A 19533-nucleotide genomic window follows, 5' to 3' on the forward strand; every position below is an offset into this window, starting at 1 on the left:
GAGGAGAGCCTTGAAGCCAGTACTGTGGGTGTCACAGCAGCCTGGCAGGGGACCAGGAGCCAATGGGTGAAGTGGCAACACAATGTACTAATACCTAGACATTCTCCCCTGTGCTTAGAGCAGGCGGGTAGGGAGGAAATACAGTGGCCTTGATAGAGAACATGGGGCCAGGGGCTTTGACAGGAGGTTCGTTAGGGAGCTGCTGGCCCCCTTACTGTCTTCTGTATCAGCTTCTATCTTATATAATGAAGCCAGAGCTCAGTAGCACGCAGCCCACAAGTGCATTGGGAAACCGACACTTGGGGGAACCCTCTATTGTGCTGGCAACAACGCAGGGTATTTCACTGGTGACGCTGCCCCACTGGGCTGAGCAGAGTCTGTTCCAGTGTGGGCAACATTAGCACCAAGTCCGGCACTCAGCCAGCTTGGCTGACTCAGGCTGTAGCTTTGAGGGTTTACCTGTCAGAGCACCCCAGGCTAGCCTTGAGGCAGACTGACAGTGGTCTCTCTGGGGTTCCTCAAGAATGGCTTGAGGGTAACTGCTCACATTTGATCAGTGCTGAGGGAGGCACCTGCAGATTTGTCCAACATCCCCCCCGACCCCATCTCTGGCTTCAGTTTGGTAGCTCCAGCCCTGAGAGAGTTCAAACAGTGAAGAGAGGGAGCATTTTCCTGTGACTTTGTTTTATTTCCTTCATTCAGCTCCCAAGTCCACAGGACGAGCTTCCTTGCATGTAGCATTTCCAAGGTGCAATAGGGCCATTAATCAATCTTTTATATTGCCATGTTCCTTGATGGCCCATCTAATTTTGATAGCGTCTGGATGGGCAGGGGGACTATTCCCATGCCTGGGTTCACAAGTTCAGAGCAAACACTCTCAGTTATAAGGCAAAACTTGTGTATTTTCTTTAGTATTTTCTTTCAACATTACAAGTGAGATTAATGCATGCAGCAATTTACAAGCATTTCAGAGTCTAAACACCAAAGACATTCTAAGACTAATACCTATTTTGATCAAAACAAACATACAGGTGAGCTGGTCTGGTCTCCAGCTAGGAGTTTGTCCGTTCTTAGCTAATGCCTGCAGCCTGGGCACGAGCTGGCATCTGGCCTCCCAGCATCCCGGAGACTCGCAGGCACCAGCGGCCAGAACGCTGGCTCCGCTCCAGGGACTGCACCTGTCCTATTGCAGCGTTGCCTCCTCGCTCCTCACAGCTCCATATTTTCTGCCCCTCTTGCTGACTTTCTCCAGACACAGGAGCCACTGCCCACCTCCTGTGGAGCAGGGCCCCGATCTAGCAGCCACCGCTGCCTCCAGCTGCGGAGGGGGAGCGGGTCTCTTCATGACTCGCTCTGATGCCCAGACCTGCCAGCCCAAGCACGTGGAATGAATCACAGGAGGGCAACCGTCCCCCTACTGACATAGCTCCCCTGGAGGGTACCGTTCGAGAAGGGGGGCTTGCAGGTGAGCCCCAGGATCTGGTAAGTTTTGCCCCAACTCAGAGGGGCTGAAACTGAAAGGAATTACCATGATGCAAGCCTAGAACAGCCTTCAGGACCCCAATGTTCAGAGTACCAGCCAAACGAGGCCTACCTCCAAGGCAACTGTGGAAGACTTCACCATAGCAGAGTCAACACATACGCTTTCTATCAGACAGTATTCTAATGAGCACCTCATAATGAGGCTAGAGCAACCCCTCCTCCCCACCTCATTCTTACCTACCCCCTGGGAAGAGTTGAGGGTTTGGTAACAGGTATACAGCTAGCTTCAACAGCAGAAGCTTGATTCCTTAGTGCTTAATAAAGACAGTTCAAAATCCTGTGACGCATGATGCCAAGTGAAACGGAAGCTCTGCTGGAAGAAGACTGAAGTTGTGTGTGTTGTAGGATGTGAATTCCAACTCTAAGCAAATCCTTAATCTATCGGAGAGATATTTTGCAGGCTATTGATTGCAATGTGGCTTGCACCAAAGGTGACAGAGACAGGATGGCTTGTTGCTGCTCTCCATTCCATGGCTTTATCTGGTCCAGGCTGGGCAGAGTCCTTTCATTGGAACCTCCTCCCCAACACTGTCCCTCAGATGTTTACTCCTTCTGACTCCCATCAGAAACGCCCAGAGGCCAGAACAGTTAGCTCTCCCCATTTCTGCCTATCATTTCATTGAGATGGGGTAGGGGAGTTGGGTTTATGTATTTCCCTGCCTGAGACTCTGGTGTCTGAAAATCAACTCTTGAATTACAGTAACTCCCATTTAAAAAGATTAGCAACCGTATACTTTGCACTAACATTTAGTTAATACAAAACCAAGGACGGGGTTCACACCATTTTGTACTGGCCTTTCCTCAGTCCCCACAATAAGGATATAACACAGTCTCAGACAGTAACCAAATGCAGTAGGCAACAGAAGTGTTCTCAGGAGCCCAGCGTTTAAGACGTTTTTATTCCGTTGTGTGTTACATTTACGTTAGTTATTACCAAAATACAGCTCCCTTTTGACATTCAGACATTTTGATAGGGAAAATAGATTTCTAACAGGGCTGTTTGTTAGCCTTGAATGCTCCAATGCTGATTTCATGATCCACTCATCCTCTTTAGGCTGCAGGGCCTTCCTGGGCTTCACACACACATCGCACTTAGGGCCCAAGCCCTCACCACACAGACTTCAAGTTTCGCTCATTCATCTGCTAATTACCAGTTGCCTAAGTATTCCCAGTTTCATTTCTAATGGCTTCTACACAAAACACTGCAAAGCTCCAGCAAAGGAGAGCAATCACTTATGCAGTGCTTGTGCATAGCAACAGATATTACAGACCCATGTTAGCTTGTGACCACATCCGTAAGATATAAATAAGAAACAGATTAATCCATTGTTAGAGACCTAGAGAAAATATAGCGGGTTCTCCACACCTGTGCATACTCACAAGCAGAACTACTGGACACCAGGCTCAAGCAACCTTCAGGCCACAGGCACACGGAGAGGAGGTACAGCTAGGCAGAACCAATCGCTACTAAGCTCAAGGCAAGAAATCCGCAGGTTTTAAGAACAGAGCACCATGCTCCTAGCTACGAATACACACCTCTGTGTGGCACACCAGAGGCTGGGAAGACACTAGGAGACAAGCTGCAGGTTTCAGTTAGCATGACACACCTTAGCACTGTGTCTAGGCCAGAGGCCTCTGAAAAGAATAACGATGCCTGGACAACTGTCACTGTTCTGCTGGCACAGTGTGAGAGAATCTCTGATTTAATCATCACTATGTAAAGACGACTGGAAAAAGCAGCTGCTTGACTCGGCCGTTAGGACCCCAGTTGGTGGGCTGTAACCCAGAGAGCAAGCCAGGGGTCAGGAGGAAGCAAAAGGCTCACCAGACACAGTAGTGGAGATGCAGTTAGCTATCCCCTTTGCCAGGACTGCAGCATATTTGCACTAGGAGCAGAAAACAAAACAGATGTTACGAAAGCTTCTTCCAAACACTGGCCTACTCCACTTGGTAACTGCAGGGAGAGATGTGTATAGGGACAAGGGATACTCTATGGCAAAGGCTTTTTAATTCGGGACCTCAGACCCCAGAACAGCTAAACATCCAAAGCTATCCAGCATCCAGGTTGGTAAGTCCCTCACAAGCTCTGTGTCCCCTCCCGTTAACAATACCCACACAGCTGACGAATGCCTTCCTGTCCCAGTCAGAGCATGACCCTTGTGCAAACTGTCCTCTTCCATTCAAGGTAACAACTCTCATAAAGGGCCAGACCTCAGGAGTGCCCTTAAAATGCATTCTGCTGGGGTGTTCTACTGCTGACACTTCGACAGGGCCTGTCTGAACCCTAGGCCTCACCCGGAGGAATAATAAGTATAAGCAGCACTGGAAGGGGATGTGGAGAAGTGTCAACATGAGACATTTTTGTTCCAAGTGGCTCTCTCAGTCCAATCCGATGGTCAGTTAGCTGGTTCCTGGAGACATTTCTGGGAACTCCTTATACATTTCCCAGATGATCATTTTGTCCATCTGGCACTGCTGCCCCTCTTCTTCCTCAGCCAAAATGCGCTGCAAGGTACCTTGCAGGTCAGAAAGACGATGCTGATGCTGCAGGTAGGATGTGGAACGCATGATCGCATGCATTAGAGACAGATACTCCATCCTCAGCTGCAGTGGGGGGAGACAGAGCACAATGCAGTATTTAAATGAGATAAACAAGTGTTCCAGATTCCAAAAAGCATTAACACTGGAACAGCTGCTGCTGTGTTACCATCAGGAGTGAGATTCCATCGTAAGCACCGGCTTTTCTGTGGGACTCATTAATATCTATGGAATCTTGATGCTCTTCCCAGAGCAACAGTTACATCAACAGACCCCACTCATCTACTTTTAGTGAGGGGGATAAAGCAAGAAACTCCTTTTCCCTTGGAAGTCCCCAGAGGGAAGGGACAGCAGCCAGTTACCCAGGCTGGGGAGTGAACCCACCAACTGAAACTTTGAGAAACGTTTCTCATAGGTAAGCTCTTCCTACATCTTTCTGTGAGTGGATGGAGGATGGATGGGGCAAATTTTCATGCCTTTCCCTATTCACAGCTGATCCTAGCACCCTGATCACTGTAGTGGTCCCAAGGGCTGGAACACCTGATCTGACAGCAATGTGGGGGCTCTGTGAGGTACAGAGAATTGGCAACAACTCCCTAAAAGGAGCCTTCAGTCAAGTACCTGGACTGTGTCATTCCTCCAGCTGCTACAAGGGCAGACTGGGCTTGCCCCACTCTCTGGTCCTGTTGCTGAGGAGTGCAAGCTGGCCTATAGTTGCTGAGTTAACAATGGGCCGTGGGACTCCAAGGAGTCCCTGTGTGTTGCTTGGTCTAAGGCCAGCTCTGCCAAGCAGGCTGAGGACAGGAAAGAAAAGGGATCCAGAAATCACTGATTACTCTATTCCAGAGCACCCATTACTCACCTGGGCCATTTTGCTTCACTGCTAGAACCTGCCTCCTCCCCTCCCCACCACGGCTTGGGTAGCAAGAAGCCTTCTCTTCCATTGCACTGGAAAGCTCCCTTCCTCCCCAGGTCCCAGTCCCAGTCCCAGCCCCTCTGGCTCAGCACCTTGTCTCCAGGGGAGAGATCTGCAATCTGCCGCACCGTTATGTCGATCATCACCATCATGTCCGTGTGGTAGAAGATGTTTGCGGTATCTTTGCTGGCAAAGATGTCCTGAAGGAACTTCAGCACCGAATGTGGCGGCTGAGGCTGGTGTTTGAAGATACAAACCGGATCATCTGGGGGCCAAGCCAGGGAAGGGATGAAGGCAGGTTGTCACAGAAAAAAGGTCTGTGTTAAAATCTACAGTCAACATTTGTTCAAGTTCTCTATCCACCTTCTTTGGGGTGAATCTCTGCACCAGGACTTGAGCTCCACGTGCCTTACTGAGGATGTTTTCCCTGACCTAAGACAGCTACTCCAAAGCACTAGTTCAGAGCACTACACCATGCCTGGTAGCTGTGAATACTGGGAGAGCACTGGTGAGCACACAGTGCCTAATTCGGGGCAGCATAATTGGGATGACAACTCTGCAGGGCACTGAGCTGAGACCAAACTCATATTAGTCTAAGTATTAATCATTATTTGTGTTTCACTAATACATCACAGGGAAAGCTCATTACTTCAGCACCACCCAGCGCCCCTCAGAACTTGCTGGCCTCCCTGAGCAGCTACACTCATTTTCTTCTCCCTGGTTTATTATTTTGGTGCAAAACCCCCTCAACAGCCCCCAGTCCAGCCGAGCTTGTATCTGAAATGAGCTTTCACCATGGAGACCAGCCTAATAACCTACGTGGAAGCAAGAAAATAATAAACGCCTCCAGGTGTAAATAGGCCAACAGCATCTCCGCTCTCTTCAGAGCAAAATATTCATACACATCCCAGAGAGGCTTCTGAAGTGCACTGGCCCCACTCCTCTGCCTTAGGGGAAGGGGAAGGAGGAAGCTGGAGTCTCCCCCAAAAGATTATTGCTACCAAAGGGTCTCAACTCCTGCTGTTTTTCTGCAGCCACTCAGGGTGAGGTGGTAGCATTAGGTAATCAGGCAGTGAAAGAGTTAAGTAAAGGCTTTGGAAGGAAGTCAGGTGGACAGCATGGAGGCTATATGCAAGTCTGACTGATGTTGTACAAAGACCATGATTTACAACCTTGAAAAGAACTGAAGCCAGAGAAAAGAACCAAGTATCACAGACACAGGAGAGGTTATTTAACAGCACGTCAACAAAACGAAGCGAAGGCAGCAGGGCCCCAGTGCTCCAGAAGGTATTAAAAAGCACAATGCCGTGGCAGATAAACAGGTAGAAATACTTGACATTGTGCTGACTGAGAGCTGAGCTTTATGGGTTTCCAATGATCTGCTTTACAAATACAGTGGATTTAACGCTATACTGGATCTGGCAAATCAGGTGGGTGATTTGAAAAGGGAAAGAGTACCTGTAAGCAATGTTCTTTGAGAACAGTGCTCCCTCCAGACCCACCATCTGGGGCACCTGCTCCCCAGCATGGGCCATCAGAGGAGTGGTTCAGAGCTCGACAGACGAGAAAGGCAGGCAGATCCTGGCACATGGGGTACAGAATACCATTTCAGGAGGCCACGAAGACAAGGGGAAAGCTGGATTCCATTCTCAGGAGGAGAGAACACTGCTGTGCCATAAGTAGGCTCAGCAGAGTTCAATTGTTAGAGTTTTCTAATCGTGAAGAATTTTTATTGATTCTTATTTAAGATTTTTTCCTTTTTTAAACTATATTTATTTCCATGGTAGTTGGGGGTAGGGCTGGGGTTAGGACAGTGTTGACAGCTGGGCTCCAGGGGGCTCCCTGTGTGGCTGGGAGGCTCAGGACACCAGGGTACAAGGTGCAGGGGAGGCTGTGGTCATCCTGACTCAGCAGAGGGCTCCCTGCTTGGCCACTGGGCTGGTGACACCCAGTCCCTGCAGCCACAAGGTGTGGGGAAGGCTGGGGTTCTGGGCCAGTGGAGCCGGGGCTCCTAGCCAGGACTGCAAGGAGAAGGATGAGCCCTTGGCTTCCGGGGAGGCAATCCCACTGCTGAACGGCTCCTGCCGGCAGATGGTCCTGCAGTCCTGGCTGGTGAGTGAGTGGGGATGGGCACCCTGATCTCTGCAGCACGCCCACATGTAAGCAACTGATTCTTTTAGTCAATTTCAGCATTGGCTGAAATGGACTTTTACCTACAGTTCTCAGTTAAAACCGAATCCTGCCAAGCCTAGCCTAGCCATTCCCACAAAAGGCTGCACTAATCTCAGCTCATGGGGATCGGCTTGCAAGAGAACATCAGTCCACCTGCCGTTATTAGTTACTTAGCAGATGTCATCAGCAGGGCTTTATTTCAGACAGTTTCTTCCTCAGGAATGCAGCCCTGTCCACCTCACACTGAGAGTTGTATGAGCACAGCAAATCTTAGCGAAGCCATGAGCTCATCTGCCAGCCACCCCCTCTAACTCTCTGACCTCTGAATGATATCAGCCTCAGCTCTCCAGCTCTGTGCTGCCATTAACCTTTCCCACCTGCTGGGATGTAATAAAGTTGCAGAAACACTCACCTCCCCTGTTCAGTAGCAACAGCACCTTCTCTGTGAAGGTCTTGACATTGGAGTGCTTGCTCACTGTAGTCATGATCACATTGTGTTCTGGCACTAAGAGATGAAACAGGCTCATTTGCAATGACAGATCTCTTTGCAACACATTTCAGGTTGGCTTAAGTGAGCAGCAAAGGAAAAGAAACAAAATGCTAAGCCTGTCTTCACACCACTTACGTGGGAATCTTTGGGGTGTCACAACCATTGCTGTGCTCAGAATGAGAATGTCAGAGGGTTGGACAGAAAATCGCCTCCAAATTTAATACATAAACACTGGAATTTACACTTTCTATTTGCACCTGGTGAGCTGGCTTGCTGCTGGCTCCCATCCAGGGGATCAGAGCAGCCTTTGGAATACTCTGCAAGGCTTTACACTCAAACATTACCTCCATTCTGTTTTAGATCCAACACTTGAAGCCAGAGGCCCCACCCACCCCACTATAGGATCTCCTTCACGTTGTCAGGTCAGCAATACCTTGGTGGGCTGTCACCTTTTCAGACCTCAAAAGTAAATAAGGGCTGGGCATGTAGTTGTATAACACTGCCCAATAGAAAACCCAGGTGCTGATGAAGTGCACTGCACTACATGACCCCAAAGCCTAAGCACAGTGCAAAAGGGGTTCTGTGAGGCAGAAAGTGTCATATTTTGTATGAGATGGCAAACCGATTAGAGGAAGATCTAAATTTTTGCAAGAATAGATGGGTTAATCCTAGCGTCCTAGCCAAATTCTTACTTGAGTTATATTGCCTCCCTAAGGTTTTGTTCAAATACAGATTTATTCATCTCTTCCTGCTCTGAACTGTTGGGTGGAACATTGCCAAAGCGTTTCTGTGGTGGGGATAGGAATCCCGGTCTATACTGTTTAGTTTGTAAAGTACTTCAGGATCCTTCAGGTTGAAAGGAGTTAATCTATTAAGAGATCCTAAGAAAGCTTTAACTACCTCTGCACCAGTGAAGTGCTAATATTCTGATAGACTCTGAAGGCTTGGGAATAAAAATTCAACCTACTAATAAGAAGCCTGAACATCATTTAGCAAGTTCTCAGAATACGAGAACACGTCGCTCTGCTCTCAGCTTCTCGCTGCACTCCAGGTGGGGAATAATCCCCCAGAAATGCACTGCCCATCAAGTGTTATTGCCTAATTACAGAAGCCAGCAAATGCACCGGGTAACAGTAAGAAAGGATAATGAATGAAAGCAACCGAGACAGCATACTTAATCAATCCCTGTGCGATAAACTCCTATGAAATTAGAAACAAAATCACTACCACCTGAATGTTAACGAAACGGAACATAAAACAACGGGTAAGCTATTGGACATGTCCTTGCTGCTTTAGCCTTCCCTCTCCATGAAGCCGAGGATAAAGGCATTGAACAGAACAGCAGCAAGGAAACAAGACGACAATTACAACATAGCAACAGGAGATCTTGCATATTCAAGATTAACAAGCAGAATCCAAGACTAGGCCCTAATATTACACTTCCATCTTCTAATGCTTACGGACTCCAAAACTCTTGGAAACAGCAGCAGCTGGGAGAGGTTAAGCTTCTTTCCACAAGACTAGATCTTTTGCCTATTAGTAAGGAGCTCACCACGGTAGGCATGATGAGGGATCAAGAAATCCAGGAGAAAGTGATGCCTAGCAGAATATGTTTATGAGACTGACCCTAATGTATCTACGTTTAATGGGATTCAGGAGGCACAGCCAGGGATAAGTAGCAGCTCTGCCAATCACCTGAAGAAGAGAGAAGATTAGTAGCTTTGCAATTATACTGATACGTGCCCATTACAGTAGTTAGATGTTCCTGTGAAGTTAACCCACACAAGTGCACAGCACCATATAAAACCCCACCAAAATAACTAACTGAAAGAGTGGAGGGAATCATGTGGGCCCAGATGGCTTGGCCTGCCCCAAGGGGTTAATTGGTTTTGACAAGCTTTCACTCACTTAAAATGGTATTTTCACTTGGAATCCCAGGTGGGGTTGTATTCGCCAACTCAGTCCTGGCCAGAGAATGGAGGAGTCAGGGACTGTGTTTGCTCACTCACTCTCACACACCTGGAGACATTTTCCTTAGTGGGCAATTAAAATCATCCCCTACCCCCAAAAGGCATTCTTTCTCTAGGTCCTTGCTCAGTGCCTACAATGGAAGGCTTGGAGAACTAGAAGAGGGAATAAATAAGAGAAGGGAGCTTGGCAAGTTAGCACAGTGCAGCCTGGAAGTCAAGAAACCCCTCCCGTAGACCACCAGAATCCTGTGAAAGTGAGGAAAAGTAGTGTCACTGACCTGGAATGTGGAGATTAAAGGCCAGAAGGACATTAACAAACAGGTCAGGCAGTTGCTCTGTGGTATCTGAGGGCAGCCCATCTTCGATCACATCCAACAGGAACTGGACAAACTGTGAGTTGAGGTGCTCTGTACATGAGGAGAAAAGGGCTTTCGGTATCCGGTGCTGATCAAACACACTGCCCTCGCTGATGCAAGACATTGCCTGCTTCTTTTACACTTACGAGCATAAATCAGCTGCAATTTCAGCCACCCAGGAGGTAATGCCCTGGTCACTAGATGGCCATCTGTGGGGTCTTTGTGGTAGGAGATGTGAATGGCTCCAAAAAAGAACTATACACATTTCACAGCAGTGCTGGGAGCAGGGCACCCGATGAGCAGTTTTGCCGAGTAAATGCATTCCCAAATTTCTACTCTAGCTACTGTCCCAGCAGCAAACCAACCAAGGAACATAAGCATTATGGGCAAGAAGAGATTTATATTCTTGCCCAGTAGTTTAGTCTATTTAAAATTAATGCAAATCATTAGTAGTAACTCATTTTAACCTAGCTATTAGGAAAGTGCTGCAGCCCATGCAAACAAGGCCACCTGCAGGAAATAACCACCAGGTTATACTAGGAGAGGAATACATCTTTCTGAAAGCTTGGAAAGATTCATTCTGTGCTCCCCATTTCACTGGTTTCAGAGATTGTGCATCTTTATCATGGAGTCTAGTGAACTGGCTAAGGAGACTCCTACACAAACCTCTCCAACAGCAGCTATGTCTCTCAGGGATGTGGAGAATCCCTCCCTTTACTATAGCATATGTCGACACCGAAGCGCTGCCGCAGCTGTACCACTGTAGTGTTTCAAGGGCAGACAAGCCCTTAGGCTTCTTGGCAATGTTGGGCCAATGACTCTCCTATGTTGTGCTGGTGCAAAATTGGGAGAGGGAATAGAGAAGGTGTAGGAGGCTTCTTTCCCTCTCCTCCCATGCATGCGGCAGGGAGAATCCCCCTCTAGCACTCTGGAGTGGTCTTGGCCACCAGGAACCGCTCCCCGCAAGATGTCTAGGTAGAAGCTTTCCCTCTCTGCAATGCATTCAGTTCTTACCATAGTGGTGATATGGCAGCGGCTCTCCCATAGAGAATATCATAGCCAGAACCAGTGCAGAGTAGCACATCTTTTGATGGTCTGCAAGATAAAACCATAGATCCAGCCATTAATACTCTCAAGTGTCTGCTCCCTGGTTTGAAGTGATAAGGGATTTAATACATATAGGAAGGTAGGCGACTACGCTCTCCCTTTTTAAGGGGAATCTCAGCTGTGATGCCTAGAAAAGACATCCAGCCAATTAATGATGGCAAAGCAGAGGAGCATTTCAGGACAGCTGGCGTGCTGCAATACAAAAACACACGTATCTAACTTTATATGTATTTGACTGTATCCCTCTCTACACTGTTCACATCATTTGTAATATTCCAGTGTACACTCTTTGGGACCAGGACCATGTTTTCCTATGTGTTTGAGAGCACCCAGCACAACAAGCCTTGATCCTCATGGGGGCCTGTGAGCACTACAATGATAAATACATTAACAGCATAGTGAGGTAGCACAGGATAGACTCAGGAAATCTAGATTTAGTTCCCAGTTCAGTTGCCATATTTAATTTCCCAACATGCAGTCTTAAAAAAATAAAAATAAAATAAAATAAAAGCAAGCAGCATTTGAGAGGATTTTTGGTTCCCTGCAGCTCTGCCAATGCACCTCAAACCTGATTTACACCACCCCCTATTAGTCTAATCCTGTACTTTTACTCACAAGCACACGCCTAGCTCTGCCAAGGCACCTCTCTTCTGACATATACTGTGCCTGCTAGTCTAATCTTGGACTTCTTGTGAATGTGAGGTCCAGTACCAATCACGTGTTAACCACTAACACAGATGGCATCTCGACATCTGAACCTGCAAGAAAGAGCAGTTACAGACAAAAAGTTCATGAAAGGTGGTAAGAGTTAAAAAGAGGAAACCCATTTTCATCTATGACCCAAGGCAGGGTTTGAATTCACATCTGTAGAGAAGACAGGCCACTACCGTAACTCATGTCAGACTCTAGTCCCTCATGTATTTTACACAGAATTTGGAAAATACAGTGAGAGAGACATATGGGGGGGAGACGCGGCAGGGGAGTCTGATGGGCTGAAGTTTCCTTTGATACATATTATTTCTACAGAAACTGCATAATTTATCCAGCTTTGGAGGCTACACTCCTGAACTACACCAACACATCAGCTAAGTGCTCCAGTGGAAAGGGAAGAGGCAAAAGAAGTACGGTGGGAATGAACATGGCAGACATATGTTTTCAATCAATTTGGGGATCATAATGAATGTTCTTGGTTTTTCCGTCTTTCTTCAGAGGCTCCTAATAAACATGACAGGTGAATAATTAAAATCTCCCTGTGCCGTCCCTGGACACCTCCAACAATTTATATAATAACTGGAACCAGAAAAGCACCCATCCTTCTAGTCATCTTTAAATACTTCCTGCTTCAATTGTTAATATGTCATAGCTACGTTTCTTTGCTACTGTGTCTGCATTCTTCCATTTTCAATGGATCAGCTCTGGCTAAGTTTGTTTAACGTCACCTGAGACTCCGGCACACAATGCTCAAGACTCCAGGTGTGCATTCTGCTGGCTTTTCAGGATACACTTGTCTCATGCATCAATCTGTCCCACAACCTGCTAGTCTAGCACAATTTGCACTGGCAGTAGCTATACATGAATGCTCCACAGAATCACAACCACGGTCTTTCCTGAATCTTAATTAGCTGGTGTGTTTCAGTAGGGGTTTATAGTAGACCCACACAACAGTGCATATGTCACAATGAAATACAGTATATAGCCCCTCAATTCCAGCTGGAAGATTTCAGGAAGAGGAGCATTAATGTTTGTGCGGTGCTTTGGAAGTGCAGAGTGCTAGATAAAGGCTAAATATTATGTTCAGTTACAGCTACCTGATAGGATTGGGTCACTTATACAACTGATATAAATAAAACCTGTCATATTTTGTTTTGTTTTTTTAAGTTGAACAGAAAGGTACTTTTTACACCTTGAAAATGTAGATTTGATAAAAGTTTTTTTGATAAAAGTTTTTCCATCCAATATATATTTCCATAATGATGCCATTTACCACAAGAGGCACTCTGTCCCTAATTAATTTCCAAAGCACCTCACCTGATTCCCCCATCCTGCCAGATCTAAACATACCATCTGCGAAGGGTCTTGTGCCATACAGAATTTGTTCTTGCATGTACAGACTATAATGCTATCACTGGGGTATCTTACTGCCACTGGAATTGACTGAAACCTGGTGATCATTATTGAGTGCAGTAGCTGTATCAGAGAAGAAGGTGCCAAAGAACCTTATACAGTCTAATGCTCCTGAAAAGCAATCTATACTAATGGTCTTTTACACACAGACTAAGGGAATCCAGCTGAAGCGTGGGGTCAAAAAAAACCAAACACCATCACACACAAGCTGCTTGTCCAGAACTTTTCAGATTGTAAACTCCCTGGGCAGAGAGACTGTGTCTAGGTCAATGATGCTTAACCAAAAATATTACAGCATTATTAAGATTAAGAGATTACCTGACAGAGGTCAACAGATTGAATGACTGAGAAGGTAAACTGGGCACTCCTAGTTCGACTCATAATACAAAAATGAGGAACACTCAATGACATTTTGAAAAAAACAATTCAGAGTGAATCTGTGAAACTGTCTGCTACAAGGTATAACTGAGGCCACAGCTTAGCTTAATTTTAAAAAAGGACTGGACATTTGTATGGATAATGGGAACGTGCAATTAGAGGCAATGCATAGGGAGAATAAGGAGTGGTGGGGGGTCAAGTGACTTCCCCAGATTGACCAGCGGGGAGTGGAGAGGGAGAAGCTCTCTGTCCTCTCCCCGTGCCTCTCCCCCTGCACATTCGGCTGCTCTCCCTGTCCCTAGCAGCTGGGTGTGGAGTAGGTCAGAGCTGCTTCTACCTGAAAGAGCCTGGCTGGGAGGTTCGCTCGCTCGCTCGCTCGCACACACCCCCACACACCTCCCAGCCAGGCTCTTTCAGGCAGAAGCAGCTCCATCCCACTCCCCGCCCAGCTGCCAGGGACAGCAGCTGAACCGGGGGGGGGGGTGAGGGGGAGAAGAGGAGATACAGGGAGAGAAGGACAGAGATTCCCCCCCTGGGGGAACGTAGGATGAGGAGAGCGCTGCGGCCCTGGGCTGGGCACAGGGCGGGACGGATCACTGTTCAGGGGCTGTCGTGGGGTGGTCACATGTCCTTCCCTTTAGCTGGTACCCACCCAGTATGGGAAGGCACCAGTCGCCTATCCTCACTACCTGGAGTTGGGAAGAAATTTCCTGTCATAACTGTCCAGGTGTAATGGTCTTACATCCGCCTCTGCAGTATGTGGTGGGGGCCACTGTCAGAGGCAGTATGCTGGACTCTTCCTATGTTCCTATTAAGGCTCTGGTTTGTGCTTGAGCTTTAAAGGCAATGCTAGAACATGAATAAACGCTGACTTGAGAGCAGTGTAATCACTCAATACGGATACAAGCACATGGGTTATTATCAGTATGTTGAATGACAGGCTGATGTTTTGGGGCATTCTAACCTTGCCTAGTCCCCTTCAAGATACTGGACACTCACTGTACCCTCTACAATGCCAGCCATGTGTCAAAGAACTGAGGCAATAATCAATCATGACTATTTTTTTAGGATCGTACCAATGGCCAGATGGGAAAAAATAGCATTAATACAAATTTTTTTGAAAGAATACAAGGCTGTAATTCAGCTGAGGGGCTCTACTGACATCAGACAGCACGCACACAACTCAAGTGGTTACAAGGGGCAGTAAGGCATGCTAGTGAATTCCTGCCACAGATTTCTCAAACTCGCTGTGGGATTTTGAGAGAGAGTCCTTTGCTGAAACATTTTCTGAAGCTTCTTGAAGGTCTTCATAAACCCTACTCTACCCCACCTCAAAATGCAGCAACGGAAAAGTTGGGCAGGGTAGGTGAGGATCAGTGCTTACTTTGTAATGAAAGAGGTGCCACGGCTCAAGCAATTTTTTTAAACTTTCATAACTGACACAGAAGTGCCAGGGCTCAGCCCTGGCACAAATTAAGCACTGGTGAGGATTGTCTCCAACGCTCAAGTTAAAAGATTTGACAGTAGAGTTGTATGTATATTGAACTGCAACAAGGGATGGTCATGATTACAGAGGAGATTATCCATCTGTTTTCCTTAGAATTGTTCTGGTTAATTCTGCCTCAATGTGTCTTATTATAAGCCCTTCTAACAACACGTTGATAGATCTGCAAGCCAGCAGCATCACAGAAAAATGACTGTCCAGGAGCAATAAAACCAAAGCATCTGTCAGAAGACCTGGACAGCAGCCAACGTGCTTGCATCAACCCCAAGGTAAAGTGCTTCCTCATCAAACGCATCCTGGATCCATGCAGAGGGCTTGAGTGTTCCTCTGTAACTAGTCAGGCAGGATCCTGTGGAACTCCTGCAGCTGGTGTTACAGTCCCCAGTTGCTTGAGGGTTGGCATGGATTGCTCTGGCCCCTATCATCCACAAAAGGGATTAGATACTCTACAATATATCAGACAGTGGAGGAGCTGCTATTCTCAAATTCCTAGGGCCAAAATAAGCTTAAGTCACTTCACGATTCAAGGTCATTTAATTCAAGGTACTGTTTGCAGTTAGTTCTCTGTGACAGGAACTTTAGTGTTTAGCTCCAAAATGGTATGTGGATATATAAAGCCCACCCCTGCTCCCTGGGCTTCAGAGCATGAGCTCCAGCTTGAGCCACAACATCTACACTGTACTGATGTTTTCAGCACGAGCCCGAGTCTGCAGACCCCGACTCGGAGACTCAGTGACACAGGGTTTTAAAACACAGCGTAGCCATATCTTGGGAAGCTGCAGGGCAGAAGTCCAACAGGAGAAAATGAAAATGTTTCAGTCCCTGCTCCACCTGTCTCCACCACTGTGGTGCTTTGTAGTTGCCCAATAGTGAAGACAGATTATGCTGTAGGGAAGCCAGATTCTACCAGAAGAGCTATAGGACGACCCCATTCTACAAAGAAAGCTGAGTACTTGTCAAACAGGATTATGATGCTCCACTCACATGGAGCTCAGCAAGGATATGCACAAGTCAGCTGCTGTTGGAGCTGGACACTTCCATTCTAAGTGAACCAGACTGGATTCCTAGGTTAGCAGCACTGGGAGCCACAAAGCCCCTGGGAACAGTGACCCCTCTGGCCAGTTAATGAGCAATGCCAAGGGACTCCAAAGGAAGGGATGGCCAGTCTACCTTAACTGCACAGATGAAGGGTGGGGAGAGGCTAAATGCTGCAGCCTGTTTGAGCATGCTGCAGCACTGCCCTAGTACTGAGTATAGCACGAAAACATCCGCCTGGAGACAAACTTTATGAATTAGTGATGGATGCAAGAGAAAGTTTATTTTTAGATGGCAGCAAACCAGGAGTAACCTTGAACTGGAGGCAAGCATCCTGCTATAGCAAACAATCAGAGCTCCACCTCCAAGCATTTCCAGTTCAGGCAGAAAGAAATGCAATGTGTCCTACTCATTGTTAAGGCTATGTTTTAGTCACGGGTATTTTTAGTAAAAGTCACGGACAGTAAACAAAAATTCACAGGCCTGTGACCTGTCCGTGACTTACTAAAAATACATACCGTGACTAAAACGTGGGTGAGGGGGGAGCGCTTGGAGGGGGGCAGTCTGGCGGCAGTCCGGGTGCTGGGGGAGGGGGATCAAGGTGACCCAGGACCCCTTCTGGTGCTGGAGGAGAGGGGGGCTATGCTATGGTGCGCGGCCCGGGACCCCCGCTGGTACTGAGGGAGGGAGGGCCGGCCCAGGACCCCCGCTGGTACTGGGGACAGAGTTGGCATGGCTCCCTACCCGGCTCCGTGTCCCTGCAGCTCCTGGGCCAGCACCAGCCGCTGCAGAAGTCACGAAAAGTCAAGGATGGAATCTGTGATTTCCGTGAGAGACTCTCAGCCTTACTCATTGTGTATGACTGATAAGCCAATGTAATTTAAAGAGAAAGTTTATATTGTTCAAGCATAATGAACTGAGTCCTTGCTGTATTAATCCAATATGTATTGTGCTGCTCCAAGCTTAAAGCATTTTTCAAAACTCCCCTTTTGAAATGCATAACGTCAGAGTCTAAGCACAGAGGAGGGCAGAGGGCACCGCATTAGGCTCAACCCTCATTCCCCAAGGCCAGAAGGAAACATTGTGATCATCTTAGTCTGACCTCCGCTATAACACAGGCCAGAGAACTTCGCCAAAATAATTCCTAGACCAGATCTTTTAGAAAAACACCCAGTCTGAATTTGTCTAGCTTCAACTTCCTGCCATTGGACCATTTGGCCACCAAATTAGCCACATCTGTCCTTTCCATTACACAGACTGCTTGGCTGGTATGGGCAGCCTGTGAGTTAGAGACAGTAAACTCCATGACCCCATCTCTCAGAGGCAGCTTGCGTGGAATTTACTTAGCTCCAGGGAAATGGATGTGATGGTCTTTGTTCCAAACTGAAGGATAACAGCCCTATTAGTCCCTTTGGAAATCTTGGTCCTAACTCAGAACATAACAGGTGACGCTTCTGCAGGTTTCATAATCAGCTGGAACTTGTCCAAGAATTTAAATTTTGCCCAAACATCTCCTGGAAAGACTCCAAACCAAGGTACCTGTGTAACAAGGGGAGACTGACTCCTCATTCACTGAGTAGAAAACTACCAGGTTATCACTGCATATTAACACCACAGGAGCCTGGATGGGGCACAGGTTGGGCTCAAGGTATTAATAATGAGAGAGACTGTCACTTAAATTACTGATTCTAATCTAGTGCAAGTGGTCAATGACTAAAAGCTACCACCACATGATGGACTGTTCAGTGGGCCCCCATTTAAAGTGAGGCAATGGGTTCTCAGTCCAGTTTCTAATAGGCAAAGTATCAACGTTAAAACACAAAACACACCACTGCAATTGACAGCTGGCCATCTGACTGTTTCAGTAGAGAGACTAGGAATGAACTGACCACAGAGACTGCCTTCCCTTCTTATGCCAGAGGTGGTTCCTCCAGGGCAAGATTTAGGCACATTAGCAGTGAAGTGTGGAAGAAGCCCACACTGCTGTTGCTTGCATCGTACCTGTAAGCATAGGGCATCAGTCTCCAAGTTTGAGAGTCAAACACTTTTTACAAGCAGTAGTTCCACTAAAACCCACCCTCCAATGCCTGCTACCAGTCTTTGTGATGAAGGACTGTATAGTGTGTTTGACAGAAAATGGAACGACGAAGAGCAGCAGGAATATGCAAATTAACCCGCAACATCAGCTCTGTTATGATGAAGAGACCACAAGAAAATGTCAAGAGGACCCACTTTGGAATAGATGGGGGAGCAGGAAAGGCTCCAGGACTCTGAATCAAAAGCTTTGGAGTGCCAGGAAATGGTTAATTTTAGATCATTTGGATTTAGCAGCAGCAGCAAGAACAAGCATTTTATAAACAGCTTCCAAATAAAAAAAGCATTTTGGGTATGAGAAGAGAGGGATGGAAAGGGATATGTTTAATGCGCTCCAGTCACATGGCTTTACATCTCAAGCTGCTCTAAAGGCACAGGCCTCCAATCTTCCACACAAACATCCCAGCTACTAAACTAATTTTACATTTAAAATGTCAGGCCCTTAATTTCCTGAATGGGAGCAGCTCAACCCCAGCAGAACAAGCTAGTTGTAAATACACAGTCGCCATCTCAGAGAAAGCCCCAAATTTAGGGGATGAACTGAACAAGTTTTGATAACAAGCAGCCCCCTGCCAAGAATCCATAGGGCATGCTATGTCTCTGACCATTCCACAGTCTCTCATCAGTGCACTCCTCTTAGGCTTAGTCTACTCTTAAGAATTAGACTCACCAAGCTATGTTGCACAAAGCTGTGTAAAATGTCCTGTCCTGTGTGATGTATCTAGATCGACATCACTCATGGTGTAGATGTAGCTAGGTTGATGGAAGAAACTAACACCTCTTTGAGAGGTGCATTATGTACATTGATGCAAACACTCTGTCAATGCAGGAAGCATCTACACTTGAGTGGCACAGATGCAGAGACTGCAGTGTAAACATACTCCAAGATAGGCTCTGGGCCTCCATTTCGCTCAAGGGGAGCCCTGTGGCCCTCCTACTCTGAGACTGGATCCCCGGCTTCAGGATGCATTTCTCTCAATGGCTCCTTAGCTCGGTGCTCAGAGAAATGGATTAAAATAAGAGTCCATACACAGGAATCTTACCTGTCTCGCTTTCCCTTGCTTAGGTGGGTAGGCCTCATTTAATACTGGATTGGGAGACTGCCGGCATGCTGGCAGCTTTGCTTCTGTCAGACAGCATCTTCCTTACTGCCTGTCCATACTGCCTGCCCCACAGTGGAGCTCAGAAAACCCAGATTAGAGAAGGCTCCCGCGCTGTGGAGGGCACATTACTAACAGAAGCCCCTCAACAACTGTGTCTTTGCCTCAAGTCCCAGTCACCTGGCCTGTTTTCATGGGTACTGCTCC

At 47.1% G+C, this 19533-nt stretch overlaps 1 protein-coding gene and 1 long non-coding RNA gene across 3 annotated transcripts in view; one reads left to right on the forward strand and one right to left on the reverse strand.

Annotated features, from left to right (window-relative positions):
• Positions 1-12314, forward strand: part of LOC141990475 (uncharacterized) — a 29143-nt gene extending 16829 nt beyond the window's left edge. For both annotated transcript variants that reach the window (XR_012640181.1, XR_012640183.1), the window contains exon 5: positions 12118-12314. This is a non-coding gene — a long non-coding RNA (uncharacterized LOC141990475). The remainder of the gene's footprint in view (positions 1-12117) is intronic.
• NCKIPSD (NCK interacting protein with SH3 domain) overlaps positions 2422-19533 on the reverse strand; it is a 101053-nt gene continuing 83941 nt past the window's right edge. The window contains exons 9-13 of the mRNA XM_074957681.1: positions 10999-11079; positions 9907-10035; positions 7581-7673; positions 5089-5261; positions 2422-4146 (exon numbers count right to left, since the gene is read on the reverse strand). Of these exons, the coding sequence (XP_074813782.1) occupies positions 3943-4146; positions 5089-5261; positions 7581-7673; positions 9907-10035; positions 10999-11079 (680 nt within the window). The 3' untranslated portion in view covers positions 2422-3942. The remainder of the gene's footprint in view (positions 4147-5088; positions 5262-7580; positions 7674-9906; positions 10036-10998; positions 11080-19533) is intronic.

Source organism: Natator depressus, chromosome 7, assembly GCF_965152275.1.
Source record: "Natator depressus isolate rNatDep1 chromosome 7, rNatDep2.hap1, whole genome shotgun sequence".
Lineage (NCBI taxonomy): Eukaryota > Metazoa > Chordata > Testudines > Cheloniidae > Natator > Natator depressus.